The sequence below is a fragment of the Quercus robur genome, chromosome 10 (assembly GCF_932294415.1).
Source record: "Quercus robur chromosome 10, dhQueRobu3.1, whole genome shotgun sequence".
NCBI classification, from domain to species: domain Eukaryota; kingdom Viridiplantae; phylum Streptophyta; class Magnoliopsida; order Fagales; family Fagaceae; genus Quercus; species Quercus robur.
In genome coordinates this window covers 36,160,126-36,182,486 of record NC_065543.1, presented here as the reverse complement: position 1 = coordinate 36,182,486, position 22,361 = coordinate 36,160,126, and the positions used below count along the sequence as shown (strand labels likewise).

The following is a 22,361-nucleotide window of genomic DNA, read 5'->3' as shown; positions in this document are numbered from 1 at the left end:
AACAAAGTGAAATTTTCCCCCTGGTTATTTATGGCCTGAATAACCCGAAGGCTATCCCCTTCAAACACAACCTGGAAGAGGCTTAACTCTATGAGCAAAAGTGATTGCACGACTCGAGGCCAAAGCCTAGCAAGTTCCACCGAATGAGGCGCTTGAATCTTTTGACTTAGAGCAGCAATAAGATTATTAGTAAAATCACGAACAGCAACTCCTATACCAGCCATTCCGATATTTTCAAAGAAAGTAGCATAAAAAATTTAGCTTTGTACAAACCTTCTCATGGGGGAATCCATGGAACCGGGTCTGATCTCACGACCACTTGAGGAGGCTTCTTATGAATGTCAAAATATTCCAGCACCAATGACAATATCTAATTCTCACTTCTCAGAAACTTACTTCAATTGTCAAATTAATTCATCACTTTGTCAAAATGAGTCAATCAATCCTTCGGCCTAATTCTATTAGCAAATGAATTTGTTTTAATATTTCTCCATTATTATTTTTTTTGAATGATACTCGTCTAAGTTCTAACATTAAAATCTATTAAAATTTAAATGGCACATCTCATCAAACACAAACCTTATTGGCAGGTCTTAAGGTTGTCAATTTTATAATGAGAATTTTTAAAGATTTTCTAATATTACTCGATTATTGTTCTCTATAAATAATAATAATGCAAGTCGAAATAAGTATAATATATCCTATAAGTAAATTTATTAGATAGTCTGGAAGTATACTATCTTCCTCTCACATGATGATGGACACCATGGTAAGACTCATTTCTATGTGAGAGAGAATAAGTATACCCTCGGAGTAGTCAATAATAACCACTTCACATAAAGTACTACCATGTTGAAGAGAATAAAACAAAAAGTATCAATAAAAATTATTACTTTAGGCTAGTGGTAATTGATCTCATGACTAAAGGTTTACCGTAAAACACTAAAATGACCACATGGAGCATACGTGATTGTTAAATAATTTGATGATTATTTTTTGTTTTTCTCTAATTATTTTGTTTTGTTTTTCTTTTTTAATCCGAATTTATTAACAAACAAGAACAATAACATCCTTCCTCAATTGTTCAAAAACCCAAGAGAAACGGAATGCTTATTACAAGATCCAAAATACCTATATATATATATATATCAGCAAAAAATATGAACCAAAAAATATATATATCAGCAAATTTATTAATGATATGGGAAATATAATTAGCATCTCCTAACCGAGCTGAATAAATACCAATAAAACAACTGCTAAGTTCTAACATATTACTCAATGTTTGCTTCAATTTTCTTCAAAATTTAATAAATTAGTTATTTTGAAAATAAAGTAAACTTACTTTTAACTTTTTGTCACACATTTAGTATAAAAACTATAATTTTTTTTTTTAATTTTTATAAAACACTATACAAAATATAAACCATTCAACCAATATTTTGTATTTAATTATTCAATGCATAAATTATAAATATAATCTATAAAGTTTTTAATTTTTAAGTTTTTCTTATTTTTAAACGAGGACCAAATGGGCATATAGTATACCCAACTCCATCAACGAACCCTTCACCATCTTCACCAATAGGGTTCAAATTCGGCTTCGAAAAACGCCTGAAAGTCGCATTCTCCGACCACCCATCTTCAAGGACACCCACAGGGACTTGGTCAGTGTCCGAGCTAGCTCTGACTCGGCCCCAGCTCCATACACAGGTGACTCACGTTAGCAACGTTGAGAAGGAATCACCATTTTTCAATTTCAATTTCAAGCTCCATATAAAACTCAGCTTCTCAATCCAATACCCAATGCCAAAATGCTCAAATTTTCACACAAAGCTCCTCACAAACTCAGTCCACAAAGCTCTCCCAACGAGCAGTAGTAAGTTCTCTATTCCTTCACTTCACTTTCATTTCTCAGTTCTCACTATTCCATCACCCAAAACCCCAGATGAAACCAATGCTCAAACTGAGCCCCCATTAGCTAATGAGATTTTCAAGTCAAGTCCCCATATGGGTTCTTACAAATTGGGTGATTCCACTTTCTATTCACTTATTCATAACTATGCTGATTCTGGTGATTTTAGCTCATTAGACAAGGTTTTAGATCGAATGAAACGGGAAAACCGGAAGTTTATTGAGAAAAGTTTTGTTGTTATGTTTAGAGCTTATGGGAAAGCCCATTTGCCTGAAAAAGCTGTTGAATTGTTTGATAGAATGGTGGATGAGTTTCGATGTAGGAGGACTGTGATATCGTTTAATTCAGTTCTTAATGTTATTATACAAGAAGGGTGTTTTTCTCAGGCATTGGAGTTTTATTCGCGTGTTATGGGTAGTAAGAACGGGAGTATTTTGCCAAATTTGCTTACTTTTAATCTGGTTATTAAGGCTTTGTGTAAGTTGGGATTGGTTGATAGAGCGGTTGAGATGTTTAGAGAAATGCCGGATAAGAAATGTACGCCTGATGTGTTTACGTATGGTACATTGATGGATGGATTGTGTAGGGAAAATAGGATTGATGAGGCTGTTTTGCTGTTGGATGAGATGCAAATTGAGGGGTGTATACCTAGTGCTCCTACGTTTAATGTTTTGATCAATGCTATGTGCAAGAAGGGTGACTTGGCACGTGCAGCAAAGCTTGTGGATAATATGTTTCTCAAAGGATGTGTTCCTAATGAAGTGACCTTTAACACCCTTATCCATGGTTTGTGTTTGAAGGGTAAGTTGGAGAAGGCAGTTAGTCTTTTGGATCGAATGGTGTCGAGTAAATGCGTGCCTAATGATGTCACATATGGCACACTCATTAATGGGCTTGTCAGGCAAGGAAGATCTCTTGATGGAGCTCGTGTGCTGATTTCTATGGAGGAGAGAGGGCATCGTGCAAATGAGTATGTTTATTCAGCCCTAGTTAGCGGGTTTTTTAGGGAGGGAAAGATTGAAGAGGCAATGAAATTGTGGAAGGAGATGAAGGAAAAGGGATGTAAACCCAATACTGTTGTTTACAGTGCTCTTATAGATGGTCTATGCCGAGAAGGAAAGCTGGTTGAAGCAAAGGAAGCTCTGTCTGAGATGGTGAATGAAGGTTGTGTGCCCAATGCTTTCACTTATAGTTCCTTAATGAAGGGTTTCTTTCAGATGGGTGATAGTAATAGTGCTATTCATGTGTGGAATGAGATGTCAAACAATAATTGTACCCGTAATGAGGTTTGCTACAGCATACTAATTCATGGCTTGTGTGAGGTTGGGAAGCTTCGTGAGGCATTGATGGTGTGGAACCAGATGCTGGGCAAGGGATTTAAACCTGATGTTGTGGCTTACAGTTCAATAATTCGTGGCCTTTGCAATGCTGGCTTGATAGAGCAGGGTCTGAAACTTTTCAATGAAATGCTTTTTCTGGAGGCTAAATCTCAACCAGATGTGATCACTTATAATTTAATTTTCAGTGCTTTGTGCAAGCAGAGTAGCATTTCCCGTGCCATTGATCTTTTAAACAGTATGCTAGATCGGGGTTGTGATCCTGATTTAGTTACATGTGATATTTTCTTGAGAACTTTAAGAGAGAAGGTACACCCACCTCAAGATGGAAGGGAATTCTTAGATGGGCTTGTGGTCCGGCTATTTAAGCGGCAGAGAGTTGTAGGTGCTTCTAGAATTGTAGAGGTGATGTTGCAAAAGTATTTGCCTCCAAAAGCGTCTACTTGGGAAAAAGTTGTTCAAGAGCTTTGCAAACCTAAGAAAATTCAAGTTGGCATTGACAAGTGTTGGAGCAACCTATACTGCTGATTTCTTAAGTAAGTTTTATTTTTTATTTTTTATTATTATCAGTCTTACCCTTCAAATCTTAGTTAGACTGTTGACTATATCCACTTCTTGACCCTTAACCAGGTCCTCAAACCATATCAGACTTGAGACTGAAACTATATCAGACAATAAAGTGCTATGGTTGTGACAAACCTGACGATTATTGCTCTCAAGTAATCTGAAACCGGGAATCCTAATCAGGTACAAAGTGCTTCTTGGGCTTTACATAATATGGTCTCTGATTTATTTTGTTATTTTGTTCATATTCTTTTTCATTTTCTTTCTTGTGATAGAATTATAGTCACTAATTTTGTGGAGTATATTGTAATTAGAATTTTCTGCATTAGATATTGTGTGATTCACTCTCATTATTTACACAGTTTATTTTGATCAGTAAGTCACCAGTATTCAATTATAGAATTAATTGATCAACTTCGATATTCAATTAGTTGTGCTTCTTCATTTCAGTGCTATGTAGCTATATCTTATTAATCATTGTCACATTCGCATAATTCTAGCTGGACTTCCTATTACTAATTTCAGACACATGGAGCATCCTAATATGGAAACAAGTGGGAAGGAGATCTTATTAAGGATTGAGAGACTGAAAGGTAAAGAAGTACGGTGATCTCAAGGCCCTGCACCATCAACTTTCATGGATTTCAGCTTCTCTTGCTGATGGGCCATATCACAAGTTGTATAGTGATCAAAGAATACATCCTATATTAGCATTACAAGGCTGCAGATTCCAAATCTGATAAATGCCTCAGAACTTAAAGATCCCATGAGAAAGATATTTGTTGCAATTGACAAGGATGGAAACCAGGGAACAGGTGGAATCCCACAAAGCTTTGGTGTCCTCTGTTGAGGAAAAAACATTGAAATTCCTGCAGTCCCCAAGAACCTAAGAGGAAATGGTAACGGTGTATCCAAGCCAACCATTGTTCTTTAGTCCCCCATAAAGTGAAGTTGCTATTGAGGAGGCAATAAACATCAACAAGAAGATAACTAGCTTCAGGAGGTTAATTTGTGGGGTGATTTCTCTCACATAGTATCTTCTCACAAGAAGTGCAACAGCCATCATCATAAGGAGAAAGAGTGTTCTTACTGGTAACAGGCCTGCCAAGACATCCATCCCTGAAAAGAAAAAAATAGAGGCACTTGAGATGGTAAACAAGACAAGAGTGTAGTACTTATGGGGGTTCCTGTCTTTGGTTGGACAAACAAACGATGGTTGAATCAAATGAAAATTATGGAATGCTAGCCTCATCTTCATCTTGTGCAATATGAGTATTGTGCCGTCCTGGTGTCCCTACCAGAAGAACAGTTGTCATCCCCTTTTGGGCAGCAAGAGCTACCAGATACTTTGCCCATTTCATGCCGCACTCTGAAATGCTACAGAGTATGCTGCATTTGGGTCTGTCTGTATATTTCTGCATCATAACTGTTGAAAGTGCCATTAAGCAATATATCACCATAATGGTGGACATTGATCCAAGCAATCTTAATGGTCTGTCTCGGGATGGATTTTTGGTTTCGTCAGCCATGGTGGCAGTATTGTCAAATTTACCATAAGAAAATTACAGCAGCCAGAAATATTCCTTTAGCTCCGTAAGACAAAAAAGGGTATCAAATTTGACATTTTGGCTAGAGCAAATGCTGCAATTATCACAAATAAAATTGCTAAAGTATTAACTGCTGATGCTATATTGCTATCCAATTGAAGTATTAAGTTTTCTTGTGCTGATCATTGCAATTGTTGAGGATATTGCAAGGACAGTGATAGCTATTAGGTCCAGGAGATTAAACCCTTTGCAGAGGTCTTTATGAATGCTTAATGAGTCAGTGTGGTGGTTCGGTAGAGTCATAAAGTAAGACACCCATGCTCTGGCAGCTGCTGCAGTTCCGACATTGCTCTCAAGCCGTTTCCCGATGTTATGAAAGCTGCAGAGTCACCTAAATGAATCCTTAAGTAAGCAAATGCTGCTACTGGGATTTCTGCTACAAATTCTGTGTAGCAGAAGACAGAGCATTGCTGAAACACCAGAAGCAACATAGGAAGAAACACTGGCTGGTCCAGCATATTCATGCGCTTCTTGGCCAGTGAGTACAAAGATGCCTGCACCGCTGACTGCGCCAAATCTGAAACAGGTGTGATTGCCCCAGGTCAGGCATTGTTTCAGATCATTCTCGGTTTGTTCATGAAGTTCTCTGATCTCTTCAGCATCATTTGATCTGCTTATGAGATGATCCTTGATCAAAGACATGTTTGTATACGATAGCACAGACTGATAGGTGCCCCATTTTGAAAGGATTCCTCTCGGAAGACATCATGGTCTGCCCCATTTCCAATAATGTCTTGGTTGGACATCATCACCCAATTCTCCGATGGAATCCATGTTAATGTATTCCCTTTATTCTTTACTAACACTACACACTGACAAAAAGATAGGAAGATTGGTTCAGATAAGTTTCAATGTCTTACAGATATTTTTTCTTCAATAATTGATAATGAAGCTAAAGTTTATGTCTCCATGCACAATGGTTGACTTGAAATTGACAATCATGACAAAATAGGATCTTGTTTTCTTTATTGTGGTGGGTTAATGAAGTATATTTGCAAAAAGAAATGGCAGAGAAGATGCAAATCTTTAGAAAAAAAAACTGTAATTGGACTCGTAGAAAGGCCACTGATTTGGTTTAATACTAAAAAAACAAGTGTGAGATTCCGATGATTGTGTTCTAAACTACTAATGTCCTTGTCATTTGAAAGATGCAAAATTCAATCGTTTCTGTTCAAATGAGAAATATTTTATATTCCAGATACACTTGCTATAAAACCAAGTAGTAAGGAACAGTGGGACATCATTTTAAAGACACTAGCACAAGCCCCTAATAATATTTGTATTTTGAACGGATCCAAGTTAATAAACTAGAATAATCAATTGACCAAAAGATCAACCATATGCTCAATCCCTAAGTTGATGAGATTTTTGAATAATTATGCATGAACCTTTCATTACAATACATTGTATCCAACCAAGATTTGTCCATCACAAGATGACACTGCTGCCAGCCCCGACTTGCTTGTTGGTTTTATTTTTCCTACCCCTAGTTCACTTGCTTTGTGTTAAGTCAAGACAGATCGCGATATGAGTAAATCAACACAAACGGACACACCCCACACAAAATATTCTACTTGTTTGAAAAAATGCAGATCCAAGTCAAGCAATTCCCCTTACCCCCCACCCCCACAAAAAAAAAAAAAAAAAAAAAAAAAAAAAAAAAAAATCGTGTGTAAAATATACGAAAAAGGAAAAACACATTAATAATGAAAAAAATATAAAAGAAACATGTCATTAATGAGTTATAAGAAATGAAAACTTTGAAAAGATGAAAAGAAAAAAGAAAATGAGTTAAAAAAAAAAGAAAAAAAAAGAAGAAGAAGAAGCTTTGTTCACATTCTGGCCGAACTTCATTTGGCTTGATCAAGCCAAATGAAGAAATAAAAATAATTCATAATCAATTTGGAAACTTGGATAATAGGTCAAATTTCTCATTAATAACAACCAAAAATTACAAAATTGCCTAAAATAAAAATAATTTAACAATCAATTTGGAAGCATGTATACCAAGAACCTTGTAATTCAATTGGTACCTTGGGAAATTAATGTATACTCCCGGAGTATCATAAATGCGTACTCCCTCCTCTCACATGAATGGTGGGTTCCTATTAATTAAATTCATGGTGGGACCCCCACCATTCATGTGAGAGGGAAGAGTACACATTTATGGTACTCCGGAAGTACCTAATAATTTTTCTGGTACCTCTTGCTTGTTTGTGTTTTCAATGGAGACATTTTGGGTTTAAATCTCCTCACTCCCCAACTATTGCTGTATCATTATTTTTTTTCTTAAAATGTGTATACTAGGTAAAATAATATGTTTAATAAAAATAAAAAATTACAAAAATTATTTAAAATGAAGTAATTTAGCAAATATAAAACTATGAATATTGTGAGATTTTATTGTGTCTCACAATTTGTACACTCTTTTTTTTTTTTTTTTTTGATACAAGATTTTTTTTTTTTTTTAATACAAGATAGAAATTTTACTTTAGCCTAATCTAAATGTATATGTGTATGAAACTCCCTCTTAGAGACTTGAACTCCAGGCCCTTGCCCTCTCACACCCCACAAGTACTTATATTTGTAGAGTAACTATCGCACTAAGGGTGTATGATGGTAACTACACTCTCTCTCTTTATATACACTAATCTTGTGTCTTGTTATGCACGTACTTAAAAGAACTCTTTTTATTAAATTCCAGTGTGTAATACTTGCTCAAAATAAGTAGTTGTTTAGCTGTGAAAGAATTTTGGAAGTTTCAATAGTTATATGTCTTGACTCCTAAGGATGGAAGTTTATTAAAAAAAAAAAAAGTGGCATAGCTTAGTTTTTAGTTTTTAGTTTTTAGGTTTTATGTACCGCTTTTTTAAAATTTTATCTTATATTTTCAAAAATTTTATCTTATTTTTTTAAAGTACAAATATATTTTAATACGCTTTTAAGGAAAAAAAAAAACTAGATAAACCGTTTCAAATGGATAGTTAGAATATTTTTCAATTTGACTATTTTAAGAGATAATGGTCCTATAATTTGTCCTTGGTTTACTGATGAAAGATCTATTTTGCGTAGCTCACATACCCAATTTGTCCAAAATATAGGAATGTGTGGAGTCTGTGGACCACACTCTTATCACAAAGACTAGAGTCAGACATATCCAAAAAGTAGGAAACTTTCATAACCAATATTCTATTGTATTTTTTATGCTTATCACAAAAGCCAGAAAGAAAAAAGTTATTTATTTTTCACCTTATTATTTCACAACCTATTGAGCTGGTGAGTTATTTATGATTGTTAGAGAATTATTTTCATATGGTACCTTTATTGACACTAGGGGTTCACCAAACTGTACAAATTGTAAAAATAACACTAAAATTGCTCACAAAATGGTATAATTGTACTACACTGCAAATAACAGTGCACCACACTGCACAGCATGGTGCAGTGCAGTTTGTAGTTTTATAATAAGAAAACCGCACAAACCGCACCGCACCCTCTCTCTATATATTAATATTTATTTATTTTTAATATTAAATATATTATTAATAGTTTAATAACCCTATTTTTCAAAAAAAAAGTTTGATAATACTAACAAGTGTTGACTAAGAAAGCCCGCCCAAAATAAAGAAAAACTAACTTAATAGTTTGAAACTTGGCCTAAAACAAAGGGAAAAATTAGTTTTGGATTGGGTAGGAAAAGCTCAGAATTTGAAAAATATACCGATTTCAAGCCATTCAAACTACATCTTATACACTGCACCGCACATATGACTGTAAAAATGAGGTGCAGTGTGGTTATGATTTTGGTTAAACTCTAAACTGCACTGCACCACATATGTGATAGCAAAAATTAGATGCGTTGCAGTTATAATTTTAATTAAACTGCACTGCAAAGTACGGTGTTAAAAATGACCCAAAACCGCACCTCACCGTGAACACTCTTAATTGATACTAATTATATTTTCCGTCACTTACAATTTAGAGGGTAGAAAAAGAAGTGATCACTTAAATTATTCTCCTTATTTCTCCCTAAAAAAAAAAAAATCCCCTTGTTTTCCCAAAACTTTATGGATGCCCTGGTCACTCAACTTATTCCCATTACTTTCCCAATAACTTTTACGGATCTTAGCCAAAAAAAAAAAAACTTTATGGATGCCTTTTTTTTTTTTTTTTTTTTTTTTTTTTTTTGGAAGTCTGTGTTGTGTGACTTTTCATTCAACTTATTCCCTTTTTTCCCCCAAATCTTTTTGGGTATTCTTTCTTTCTATTTATTTATAATTTTTAAATCAGGAAAATCGGGTTAGACTGGTTGTCACTTATTATTATTGTTATTATTATTTTTTTTGGTTTTGAAATTCTTCTTTACATTATACTTTATAATGTAAATTTATGTGCGTATATTAGCAAAAAGCGGTTAATATTATACACTTTTTGTAAATGTATACAATATTTATCACTTTTTTTTAATGTAAAATTTACCAATATAATTTTTTTTTTTTTTGAGAATCTACCAATACAATTTCTATTTTTATTGACTATATAAAAAGAGCCAAAAGGCTAAGGAATAGTGCTTTTGGTTTAGTCAAGATTTGGACTCATGCTAATACTACTAAAAAACACATAAGTTTTTTTTTTAAAATATTTAAATGCTTATTTTGGTGTAGGAGTTTTTTTATTTTATTTTATACAGATATAACAAATTGTCAGAATTGTTGAGGTAACAGTTTTTTATCTCTTAACAATAGAAAAAGAGCCAAGAGGCTAAATAATAGTGTTTCTGGTTTAGTCAAGTTTTAGACTCATGCTAATTCTACTAAAAACACATTTTTTCATACTTATTTAGGGGCTTGGGATTGGTCAATTTGGTGAGTTGGCTTCCTTTTTTTTTTTTTTTTTTTCCAAGTACGTCAATTAATTTTTGTTTATTTTTTATTTTTAAATATTTATATGCTTATTTTGGTTTAAGAGTTTTTTATATGGATATAACAAATTGTCATAGTTGTTGAGGTGTTAAATTTTTTTTTTTTATCTATCAACAATATAAAAAGAGTCAAGCGAGTGAATAATAGTGTTTTTGGTTTATTCAAGTTTTAGACTCATGCTAATGCTACTAAAAAACACATTTTTTCAAACTTATTCAGAGGCTTGGGTTTGGTCAATTTGGTGAGTTGGATTTTTTTTTCCAAGTATGTCAATTTATTTTTGTTTGTTTTATAAATATTTATATGCTTATTTTGGTTTAGGAGATTTTTTTTTTTTTTTTTAATAATACGAATACAACAAATTGTCACAGTTATTGAGGTGTTAGTTCTTTATCTATTTCTATTAACTATATAAAAAGAGCCAAGAGGCTAAGATAATGTTTTTGGTTTAGTCAAGTTTTGGTGGTGAGTTGGTTTCTTATTTTATTTTTATTATTATTTTTAAGTACATCAGTTTGTTTTTGTTTTATTTTTTTAAAAGATATTTATATGCTTATTTTGGTTCAAGAGTTTTTTTTTTTTTTTTTTTTTTTTTTTTTTAAATAGGGATATAACAAATAGTTACAATTGTTGAGCTGTTTACTTCTTATAAGTCAAAATAAAATAAAATAATAAAATATGAGACCAGACGAACCACGGCTAAAAATAAAGATATTATGAAAATTTTATGACATAGGAGTCAATTCCTTATTGATAAAAATAAAATAAAATAATAAAATATCAGACCATGATCCACCACAATTGAAAATAAAGGTATTTTATTGTGAAAATATCATGACATTTTGTTGTTATCTTAATATTTTCAGAACAATTAACTACTAAGGTGTAAATTCCTTATAAATCAAAATAAAATAAAATATAAAATATCAGACTGGGATTCACCACAATTGAAAATAAAGGTACTAGGAAAATGTTGTGACATTTTATTGTATTCCTAGACTTCTTTTTTGGTTTAGTCAAATTTGGTGAGCCAAAATTCACTATTTCACACACAATTTTCTTAAATTGACTTTTTGTTCGTATTTTTTTATGCACTGTTTAAAGTGTATATATATATATATATATATAAACAGTTTTGCAACCAAAATAAATACACACACACACACACATATATATATATATATATATAAAAGGTCTGTTTATGTTTGGGGTAGTTTCATTCACCCTTAAACTTTAAAATCGAGCAAATACCTTCTACTATTATTCTCTCTGTTAAATCATAACGAAATATTATGATTTCTAGAATATTCCATTGTGCAATGTCTAAAATACCCCTACTAAATTTTAATTTCCCAAAAATTTTCTTCGTGTATTTTGAGTTTTATGTGGTAGTTGTGCTTGGAAAATTCAAATGGTGATATAAGGTGTCCTATTTGTTACCTAAAGAACCTTGGTTTACTAGATTTAAATATTCTAGACCTATAACTTTATCTAATGGTTACTTCAATAATACATGTCTTTTTTTTTTTCTTACTTAAAAGGATATTTGTTAAAAACTAAGTTAAACATTGTAGTTAGACTCATAAAATGTAAAATGATAAACAAATTCTTTGTTATGGATAATTGCAGGTATTTGATGAAGACTTTCAATTGTAGCATATGAAATTATTAATTATGAAAATTTAAATATTGTGATAATATCTCAATAAAACTCAATTTATTATTGTTGAAAAATGATAATATTCATCATCATTTTTAAAAGTTTTTAACGAGTAGGTATTTTTCAGCAAATAAATTCTAAGAAACTGTTATGACAAATAAATATTTATATGTTAAATAGTTATTCAAAGTCTAAGTACGATGTTTCATTCTTTTTCAAATAAAATTTCCATTCAAGGAGCAGCATATTCCTTGCAGCGACACCCAAACTAGTAAACAATTAACATATAAATTTTTTATTTTTTTTTCCTTTTTGTGGGGGGTGGGGGGGTTGGTGGAAGAATCTTTTTTTTTTGGGTTGAAGGGGGGAAGAATCTTAATTTTTATGATAGTGTCCTGTGCCTTTGTCACTCATTACTCAACTTTAAAATGTTCTTTATTATTATTATTTTTTTGTTTGTTTGTGTGTAAATTGGTCTGGATATTCTGGATGTTAGCTTCTATTTATCACGCGAAAAACTTGCCATATTTCATTAGCAAAACACACAAAGCACACACACCGACTCAGAGAAACAATGGCACAGGCGTTGTCATCAAAACCCACAGCCAGAATCTCTTCAATTTTCATATACCCAATAAAGTCATGTCGTGGAATTTCAGTTTCTCAAGCACCCATCACTCCTACTGGTAAAACCAATAGGACTCAATTCTTCATTTACATATATATATAATTCCATTTCTTGTTCTTTCATTATTGTTTGTTTGACCCATTTTTTGGTTGTTCTCTCTGTTTTCATGAATTATTCTCACTCTGAACAATATATACTGTGTGCCACACAAATCGGTTTCTGGGTTAAGTTTTCCATGTTGAGAAGAGACAGAGTATAGTCTAGTCTTTGAAATTGAGTGATAAATTTGTAAACTTTTATATATAAAATTTCATTTTTTTTTTCCATTATTGTTTGTTTGACCCATTTTTTGACTGTTCTCTCTCTTTTCATGAATTACTCTAACTCTGAACAATATATACTGTATGTCACTCTAATCGATTTCTGGGTTAAGTTTTCCATGTTGAGAGGAGACAGAGTATGGTCTAGTCTTTGAAATTGAGTGATAAAGTTGTGAAATTATATATATATATATATAATTTCATTTTTTTCCTTTATTGTTTGTTTGACCCATTTTATTTTATTGTTCTCTCTGTTTTCATGAATTACTCTGACTCTGAACAATATATACTGTGTGCCACTCCAATCGGTTTCTGGGTTAAGTTTTCCAAGTTGGGAGGAGACAGAATATGGTCTAGTCTTTGAAACTGAATGATAAATTTGTGAACTTTTGATTAATCATCTGACACCCATTTAAATTTTTTCTATTTCCTGTTCTTTCACTGTTGTTTTTTCTGCCCATTTGATTGTTCTACTATTTGTTTTCTTGAATTATTCTTAACTCTGAACAATATATTCTGTAGTACTCTAATCAGTTTCTTGGTTAAGTTTTTCAAGTTGAGAGGGGAAGAAAGTATCATCTAGTCTTTGAAATTGGGTGTTAGCTATAATTTATAAACCATTTTATTAACCATCTGTACAATTTTGAAATGTGAGGTTGATGACTTGCTTTGTTTTTCATGTTCGGTCTACTCTCACACTTCACTTTTATTTCAATTGTCAAATTAGTCCCTAAGGTGTAATTAAGGTAAAATGTTTATGTTATATGTTTTTATTACAACTGAGGTAAAATTTAATCCTTTGCAATTTTTTTTTTTTTTTTAAGAAGAGAAATACCTTGGATAATGGCAAATCATAAGCTAATTTAAAAATTATTGTGAGTAATTCATAACAAAAACATATTACATATTTTCCAACAGTATCTACTACATATTATTTTTTATCAATAAATTTCAATAATTTTCTATGCTCAGTTCCCAAAATCATCACTATGTTTTGGCTAAAATTCAATTTAATCCCTTGAATTTTACCTTAATTTTTGAAGTATCCAAGGTATTTCTCTTCTTTAAAAAAAAAAAAAAAAAAAAAGAGATTGCAACTTGTGCAACAATATAATTGCTTTATCTTACATATCTATCTTGAAAGCAATTCAGAATTATTGAAAAAATATATTGGCTTTTTTCACAATGAATGATGTAGGCTGCTTCTTATAAATGATTGATTTTATCATAAACAATTTGAGACTGGCTTGCTAGCTAGCTTGTTTGAGCTCATCACCATATAAACTAGGCAGATTTTATCTTCAATTTCAACCTTGAAAACTATACAAGACGAAAAGCCACATCGATATTTTTTAGTTAGGATTTTGAGCAGTCAACTGAGGTGATTCATGGTCATAGACTCATAGTAATGGTTCTCGAGTTTTCTGTTTTGATTAAGTATTCTCAAGTTTGGACAAATTCATGCTGGTTGGCACAAGCAGTTAAGTTGATGAGCAAGCTTAGGCTTGACTAACCTATGTGTGTCCAACTAGAAGACAGCTGCTACATCACCAATCAAAGAAGGCCTAATTTTTCTGACCAAATTTGTCTTCTATTTTGCTCAAGAGCCATGCTGAATCTGAATCTGGCAAATTGTAGTTGGCAACCAGAGTCTGTACTCTGTAGCCACAAAACCATTATAAAGGGCATAGATGCAAAAAGATAGGATTCCCAAAGATCTAAATTTCAAAACTTTTTCATATTGAGTTTCATATTCTAAGCATGTCTGTAGAATATAAATAACTGAGTTTGATCATAAGAACACTGAAAATTGATGGTGTTCTTCTCTATATAATGTTAGACTACCCCAATCAGTTGTTATTGAACATTACTTTGAGTACTTAAATTTTTAGTCAACACTAACTACCCTGCTATTTGTACATCTTATCATTTTAAAATAATTAACATATAATGAGAAGTTTCCTGAACATATTGTTAAACTTTCAAGTTTTCAAGTTAAGCAACAGGAAAAACCTGGAGTAGTTAACGGAAAAATAGCCAGTTGGACCTGATTTATTTTTCCTCTTTGTTGGTTCTTGATATTACAGGATGTCGATGGGATCGTCAATGGTTAGTTGTAAATAATAAAGGGAGGGCATATACTCAAAAAGTTGAACCAAAGCTTGCTTTAGTTGAGGTAGAGCTGCCAAATGAAGCATTTTCAGAGGGTTGGGAACCTACTAATAGCTCATATATGGGTAAATTCTTTGTCTATCTATTCACACACACACACATATACCTTTTTTTTTTTACTGCATCATCTGTTAGAAAAATTCTTTCAGATATGATGGTTGCCTCATCTTATACCATAGTTTGGGGCATCACATAAGCCACATAATGTTTTTTCACAACAGACAGTTTACTTAACTGCTAGATTATCAAGTAATCATGTTTCTCTGTTTATAGATCTTTCCCCCTTTGGGCAAGACTGTTTATAAAGATTATTAGCTTACTTCAAAATGAAATCTTAATTGTTTTGTTTTTGCTCTAGATGATCATATTGCTTGTGTTAGTATAATATTATGCAGAGATAATCCTTAATGGTTCTTTCTCATGTGTTAAAATAAAGTCTAATTAAGCTCCCATTGCCTATGGTCATTTGCGTTACATATCATGAAATGTTAGTAAAAGGCATAAAAATTTGCACGATTTACATGACGTGTGTCAGTTGGTATGATGAGCTTGGTTATGAAGTTGTGATTTTAATGGCCAGTATTAGAAGATATTAGTATTCTGGATTTGTTGAAGGCAACTTCAGCCTTTTAATAGACCAGGAACAGTGAATTTTCTCCTAATTTTTTTTTTTTTTGAGATAAAAGTCTTATCTGACTAAGTTTCCTTTCATACCATTACCAAAGGTAACTAGTAAGTTTATTTATTTATTCATTTTTGTTTTTACCTTTTCAACTTGTTAACCAAGTTTGTCATTACAGTCTTAAAGGCACCTGGGATGAATGTGCTAAAGGTTTCTCTAAGTAAACCGCGTCAAACAACGGATGGTGTCTCGGTCTGGGAATGGTCTGGCTCTGCATTGGATGAAGGAGATGAAGCGTCACAATGGTTTTCAAATTATTTGGGGAAGCCCAGCCGGCTAGTTCGTTTTAATACTGGTAGTGTTTCATCTTTTTGCATCTTAAAAGACTAGGAGTGTAGGACACTGCATCCATTGATTAGGGATACCAATAAAAGCAAAAATTACTTTGGATAGGGGTGTTATTGGAAAATAAAAATTCTTTGAATTGAATGATGAATGGGCATGGGCAAGCCTGTGCTTTGGCATCGTAATACACACACATTCCCTAGAGAAGACAAATACATACATACCATCAGCAAGAAGAAAAAAAGGGTAAACTCATCATGATACATGTCATTATGCATATTGTCAAATTTCCAAACTCAAAATAATTGATAATGATTTGGCTGCATTTGGTTCTGATAAGTGATATGTGTCAACTCCATATGGTTTGGTACAACTTTGCATTGTAGATTGTATCACTCTCTCTCTCTCTCTCTCTCTCTTACACACACACACACACACACACACACACTCATTAATAGACTTTTATGTTTTGCATTCCCCCTCTTGCCATGGCAGCCTCCGTAGACCATTTCTAATCCTTCAGAGTGTGGAATTATTCCTTCTTTATATATATATATATATATATATACTTCTCTGTAAATTATGGATTCCATTATTTTGAAATGCAGCTTCAGAAACTAGGCCTGTGGAACCTGGGTATGCTCCTGGACACAGTGTCATGTTCTCTGACATGTATCCATACATGCTGTTATCTCAGGTTGGTCAAGTTGGGAAATGAAATCGAATTTTTTCTTGCTTTTACATAGAATTTTGAAGGTGGCTCTCAACATATCTTTTGCAGGGATCAATGGATGCACTAAATAAGCTTCTCAGGGAACCCATTCCAGTCAACCGTTTTAGACCCAAGTATCTGCTCTTATCATACCTCTTTATTTCGTTTAAAGCATCCATGTACTCTTCACCGTTTACTGTTGTCCAATACTATTGACTGCTTTAGACCCAAAGGTTAATAAGTTCATACCATAAACACTGGTTCCATCTTTGAAATTTTTACTTTCATTTCTCAGCATCCTGGTTGATGGTTGTGAATCGTTTGCTGAAGACTTATGGGCAGAGATCAAGATAAACAAATTCATATTTCAGGGTGTCAAGCTATGCTCCCGCTGTAAGGTAAAGAGCTACATCTCGTCATTTTCTGCCTATCTAATGATATTCAAGTTATTTTTCATTAAAATATTAGTGTATCTCATGCTTTGTGTTAAAAATCTTCTTTTTTAAAAAAAAAAAAAAAAAAAAAAATTTCTAGTTTGATGTGCAATTATCTTCACTTTATGGTGGACTTAGCTTGAAATGAAAAATGTTATCAGTCACTTGGTAAGATGAACTGTTGAACATAAGATTTAAAAGAATGGCTGCAACTTGCAGTGAGCTCAAAGAAAAAGCATGAGTGAATTCTCAGGCCCCAAAGCTAAACAGGTTGAACATGTTTATTGGTGATGATATCACTAGTAGATCCATGTTGGATATCATCATCACCCTAATTGATCTAAATCATTTGATTCTACAAGAGTTTTTACATTTTGTTTTTCCGTTTTAATCACCTCCTAAGTTATATGCAAATGGACAAAACTTAGATACAGTACTTAAGTGTTGTTCCTTAAATTCCCCTTTTAAGATTCAGTCATATGGCTTTTTCTCATGGGATGGAAGTGTATTTTTAGTTAAGTACAATCATATGGCTGAATCTTAAGAGAAGAACTTAAGCAACAACATCTAAGTACTGTACCTAAGTTTTGCCCTATGCAAATTACTAAAAGTACTAAAATCTAACCACCCTAAGATTATATGTTCCATGTTGATATCCTAGTGGGGACTTGTTTATTTTTGGGTCCTGATGTTATATTTGCTTCCATGACTATCACAATGGGCTTCTCATACACTCTGAACCTTTTAAATCACAACTTGGAGCTGTGAATTTCACTTGCTTGACTGTGTCGATCTTCCAATGTTTAAAAAGACACTTCTATGTTTTTTAGGTCCCTACAATCAATCAAGAGTCTGGGATTGCAGGTTCTGAGCCAAATGAAACTCTTAAAAAATTCCGCTCAGATAATGTCTTGCGTCCAACTCAAAAACAGCGGGGAAAGGTCAATCTTGTATCCCTGACTCCTAACAATTTTATTCTCTCCATCCAAATTATTCATTAATAGCGTGCTAAATGGTTCTGCAGATCTACTTTGGTCAGAATTTAGTCTGGAAGGACTCTCTTACTGAAGGGAAAGGAAAGATCATTAAAGTAGGAGATCCTATTTATGTCCTCAGGAAGGTTTCTTCTGCTGATGAAGCCGCAGCTTGAACTCTTTAAAATATTTTCTTGTATTACTAATGTTTTATAGACAATAAGACTTGTTGCTTAGTATATCATAACAGAATAAGAGGTTGGTAATTAACCTGTGGGCTGCTAGTGCATGGTGTTCATGGCGTTTATCCTATTGACCTGGTTATACGTACATCTGCTGTGACTGGCTTGTACAGTTTTGCTGGGATATTTGCTTCTCTGTCATTGTGCTTTTTTTTTTTTTTGATAATACAAACTCATTCACTTGGCCATATATCAGATACCATTTGTTTGTTTCCATCAGAAGGCTTGTAGAAGCAGCTAGCGCTGCATCATTGAATACAAAACAGAATTCTTAATAACCATGATGTGAAAATATTGCTAAAAAAGGTACCAGAGATCCTATGCCAGCACATATTCACAGCCACTCAATGTATGGATTGGTTGCTCACAATTTTATATATCCATGGCTAAAGGACTCTCACTTAAAGGAATTGCTCTCGGCAAATAATGCACATACAAAATGTGCGAGAAACTTGTACCCAAAAAAAAAAAAAAATCTAACTACTTGAAACTTAATATAAATGATTATCATTAAAATTTAATGAGAATTCATATATAATCATTTTGACTATGCTTGATCTTATTGAACGAGTCATTATAGACTATAATGGAGCTTTTGCATTTCTTGATTCTAGCTCTACCGCACGTCTAACAATTTTAGAGGAAATTTTTTTAAAACTAATTATTTACAATTAATGTATATTTTAATATTTGTTCACTTCTTTAGATATTCATGGCTGAAGAACTGTCACTTAAAAAAAAAGAAAAAAAAAAGACTGTAACTTAAAAAAAGAAAAAGAAATTGAATTCTAAAACAATGTGCTTTTAGCAAAAATTACTGAGACAGGAAACATATTAATTTCTAAAGCACATACAAAATGTGCTATTGATTTTATAATATAACAAATCATAGTGTTGGGCCTATGAAATTCTAAGAGAAACTAATCAACCAGGAAAAGAGAGAGAGAGAGAGAGAGAGAATCAAACATATGATAAGAAAACTTTGTGTTTGAGACAGTATCTTAACCTATAATACTGAAAACGTAGTTACATCAAGAATCATTAGTATGGACAAAAAATGGAATTCCTAGACTAATAATTTCTTCCAACAGTAGCCGTAGTGCTCTTGACAATAAGACTTGTTGCTTAGTATATCATAACAGAATAAGAGGTTGGTAATTAACCTGTTGGCTGCTAGTGCATGGTGTTCATGGCGTTTATCCTACTGACCTGGTTATAAGTACATCTGCTGTGACTGGCTTGTACAGTTTTGCTGGGATATATGCTTCTCTGTCATTGTGCTCTTTTTTTTTGGATAATACAAACTCATTCACTTGGCCATATATCAGATACCATTTGTTTGTTTCCATCAGAGGGGCTTGTAGAAGCAGCTAGCGCTGCATCATTGAATACAAAACAGAATTCTTAATAACCATGATGTAAAAATATAGCTAAAAAAGGTACCAGAGATCCTATGCCAGCACATATTCGCAGCCACTCAATGTATGGATCGGTTGCTCACAATTTTATATATCCAGGGCTAAAGGACTCTCACTTAAAGGAATTCGGCAAACAATGCACATACAAAATGTGCGAGAAACTTGTACCCCCAAAAAAAAAAAATCTAACTATTTGAAACTTAATATAAATGATTATCATCAAAATTTAATGAGAATTCATATATAATCATTGTGACTATACTTGATCTTATAGAACAAGTCATTATAGACTATAATGGAGCTTTTGCATTACTTGATTCTAGCTCTGCCGCACGTCTAACAATTCTAGAGGATTTTTTTTAAAAAACTAATTATTTACAATTAATTTATATTTGTTCACTTCTTTAGATATCCATGGCTGAAGAACTGTCACTTAAAAAAAAAAAAAAAAGGAAAAAGAAAAACCGTAACTTAAAAAAAGAAACAGAAATTGAATTCTAAAACAATGTGCTTTCAGCAAAAATTACTCACACCGGAAACATATTAATTTCAAAAGCACATACAAAATGTGCTATTGATTTCATAATATAAGGAATCATAGTGTGGGCCTATGAAATTCTAAGAGAAACTAATCAACCAGGAAAAGAGAGAGAGAGAGAGAATCAAACATATGATAAGAAAACTTTGTGTTTGAGACAGTATCTTAACATATAATACTGAAAACGTAGTTACATCAAGAATCATTAATATGGACAAAAAATGGAAGTAATTCCTATTTCCTAGACTAATAATTTCTTCCAACAGTAGCCGTAGTGCTCTTGACAATCAATTAATTCAAGCTACTGGTCCTGGTTAGACCTTCCAACGTTTGCTGCATTTGCAACAAGTGACATAAGTTGTCATGGGTTCATCGGCACTCCGGGTCTGCATCTGGTAATAGGTACACTTGCGCTCGCGACACCGGCTGCACTGGAACATGTCAGTGGTGGCCTTTTCTTCCTCATCAGCATCATGCATACATCTTTTCAAGCTTTTCAATTGTATCTGAATTTTCTCACTCTGCCTCTTGTGACTGGCCATCTCCTCTGCACTCATGGTTACAAGAGTCTCAGGCTTGATCTCTCCAAGAAGCACCTTCCTCCTCAAATCTGGGTTCTTTGGGTCTTTGAGATTGAACAAGACGGATTGATAATTAGCCTTCTTGATGGGATTAGACCACCCAATCCTTTCAAACATAGCAGACTCTACTGAAACAGCCACTTGAACTGGGTCTATTGCTGGTGATATGCTCTCATCAGTTTCAGAAGAAACTCTAGAAAAGGCCAATTGCAACTGATTCCTAACCCTCTCACGGTAACAAGAGGTTTTGGTGATGGGTTTGGAATCTTGGTGATGATGATCGTCAATATTGTTCTTCAGAGGCACTGTGGTCGTTTCTATTTTTGCCTTTGGATTAGGAATCTTGATTATCAGCCTCTTTCTGTTTGGAACCCCGGAATCCTTTTCAAAGCCACCACCTTTACGGTCGTTGATGATGGGTTTCTTGGAATTTTGATGATCAAGAAAAGCCATACCCACATCTGTTTCAGGATTGGGAAGCCGAAACTTGAGAACCTCAGTCTCTGTTGTCATTGTCACAACGTGTAGTGAGATTGTTGATGATCACAACTACCTTCTTCCTCTCACAAATACGCAATCAAATAAGCCTTGCTCTCTCTAAATTGAAGTACACAACGTTGTAGCAACTGTTATAATTTCAGAATGTATGTATTTAAAGCTACTTGTGTTGTTGTTTCCGTGACCCTCAAGGAGTAGGAGTTCCGAGTTGGAATCGGAATCGGATTTTGGAGAAAGGCGGTGATTAAATTTGGCTTCTAGCCGTTGGGCTGTAAGCTGTTTGGTTTTTAGATTAAACAAGTCCCAGGTAATTACTAATTAGTGCTTCGGTGCTTCCTGAATATACTAAACTGTCTACTGTTTTGGGGTTTGGTTTGGTCAATTTATATTTTTTTATTTAATTATTTATTTTCTACTTTTTTTTTTACTATTTAAAATAGAGATGATTTTGGTTCTCGCATAATTATTAAATCCGGACAGGAATAAGTGTTGGGTCACTAGTTCAACTAGTGGGTATCGATTAAACAACATGGTTAAATGAAACTAAAATAAATATGAAAATAAGTTTGATAAATCATAAAAATAAATATGAAAAAAATGACATGCCTTAATTACTAATTAAAATTAAGTCTAAAATACAAGTCACCTAATATAATACAAACTCAAAGTTTCACAAGTAACAACAGTTGAAAGTATAAAATAAAAGAATATTGTAGCCAAGGCTTTGCTAAATAAATCTTATTATATTATATTTCTTAAAATTCTAGGAATAAGAGTATCTCAAAATCCAAAGTTACGCTCAATGCATATTGTATATCTCAAATGTTACTCTAATCTCATGAATTACAATCTGATTAGAAAGTTGAAGCTAT

The 22,361-nt window shown here is 33.1% G+C and overlaps 3 protein-coding genes and 1 pseudogene across 4 annotated transcripts; 2 read left to right on the top strand and 2 right to left on the bottom strand.

Annotated features, from left to right (window-relative positions):
* Positions 1 to 1,532: 1,532 nt before the first annotated feature.
* LOC126701400 (pentatricopeptide repeat-containing protein At4g20090) lies at positions 1,533 to 6,331 on the top strand. The gene is made up of 3 exons (XM_050399479.1): positions 1,533 to 3,788; positions 3,883 to 3,999; positions 4,342 to 6,331. The coding sequence occupies exon 1, from the start codon at positions 1,807 to 1,809 to the stop codon at positions 3,778 to 3,780; it is 1,974 nt and encodes a 657-aa protein (XP_050255436.1). The 5' UTR covers positions 1,533 to 1,806; the 3' UTR covers positions 3,781 to 3,788; positions 3,883 to 3,999; positions 4,342 to 6,331.
* Positions 4,429 to 6,197, bottom strand: LOC126701402 (cationic amino acid transporter 5-like; annotated as a pseudogene).
* A 6,125-nt stretch (positions 6,332 to 12,456) lies between the features above and the next one.
* LOC126702432 (uncharacterized) lies at positions 12,457 to 18,542 on the top strand. Of its 2 annotated transcripts, XM_050401128.1 has the most exons (8): positions 12,461 to 12,691; positions 15,041 to 15,190; positions 15,926 to 16,102; positions 16,701 to 16,789; positions 16,874 to 16,938; positions 17,100 to 17,202; positions 18,069 to 18,179; positions 18,263 to 18,542. In XM_050401128.1, the coding sequence occupies exons 1-8, from the start codon at positions 12,580 to 12,582 to the stop codon at positions 18,386 to 18,388; spliced, it is 933 nt and encodes a 310-aa protein (XP_050257085.1). In that variant the 5' UTR covers positions 12,461 to 12,579; the 3' UTR covers positions 18,389 to 18,542. The 2 variants fall into 2 exon arrangements, with proteins under 2 accessions (XP_050257086.1, XP_050257085.1); XM_050401129.1 differs by lacking the exon at positions 18,069 to 18,179 and having other exon boundaries at positions 12,457 to 12,691.
* A 2,182-nt stretch (positions 18,543 to 20,724) lies between these two features.
* LOC126704100 (transcription elongation factor TFIIS-like) lies at positions 20,725 to 21,504 on the bottom strand. Its single transcript, XM_050403133.1, has one exon. It carries the CDS (start codon positions 21,502 to 21,504, stop codon positions 20,725 to 20,727), a length of 780 nt encoding a protein of 259 aa, XP_050259090.1.
* Between the last annotated feature and the right edge of the window lie 857 nt (positions 21,505 to 22,361).

Bases quoted from the DNA above. Each gene is read 5' to 3' on its own strand.
- LOC126704100 (XM_050403133.1), bottom strand. From the start codon at position 21,504: ATGACAACAGAGACTGAGGTTCTCAAGTTTCGGCTTCCCAATCCTGAA.
- LOC126701400 (XM_050399479.1), top strand. From the start codon at position 1,807: ATGCCAAAATGCTCAAATTTTCACACAAAGCTCCTCACAAACTCAGTC.
- LOC126702432 (XM_050401128.1), top strand. From the start codon at position 12,580: ATGGCACAGGCGTTGTCATCAAAACCCACAGCCAGAATCTCTTCAATT. The intron at 15,191-15,925 runs GTAAATTCTTTG...TTGTCATTACAG, and splicing joins TACTAATAGCTCATATATGG to TCTTAAAGGCACCTGGGATG. The intron at 16,790-16,873 runs GTTGGTCAAGTT...TATCTTTTGCAG, and splicing joins CATACATGCTGTTATCTCAG to GGATCAATGGATGCACTAAA.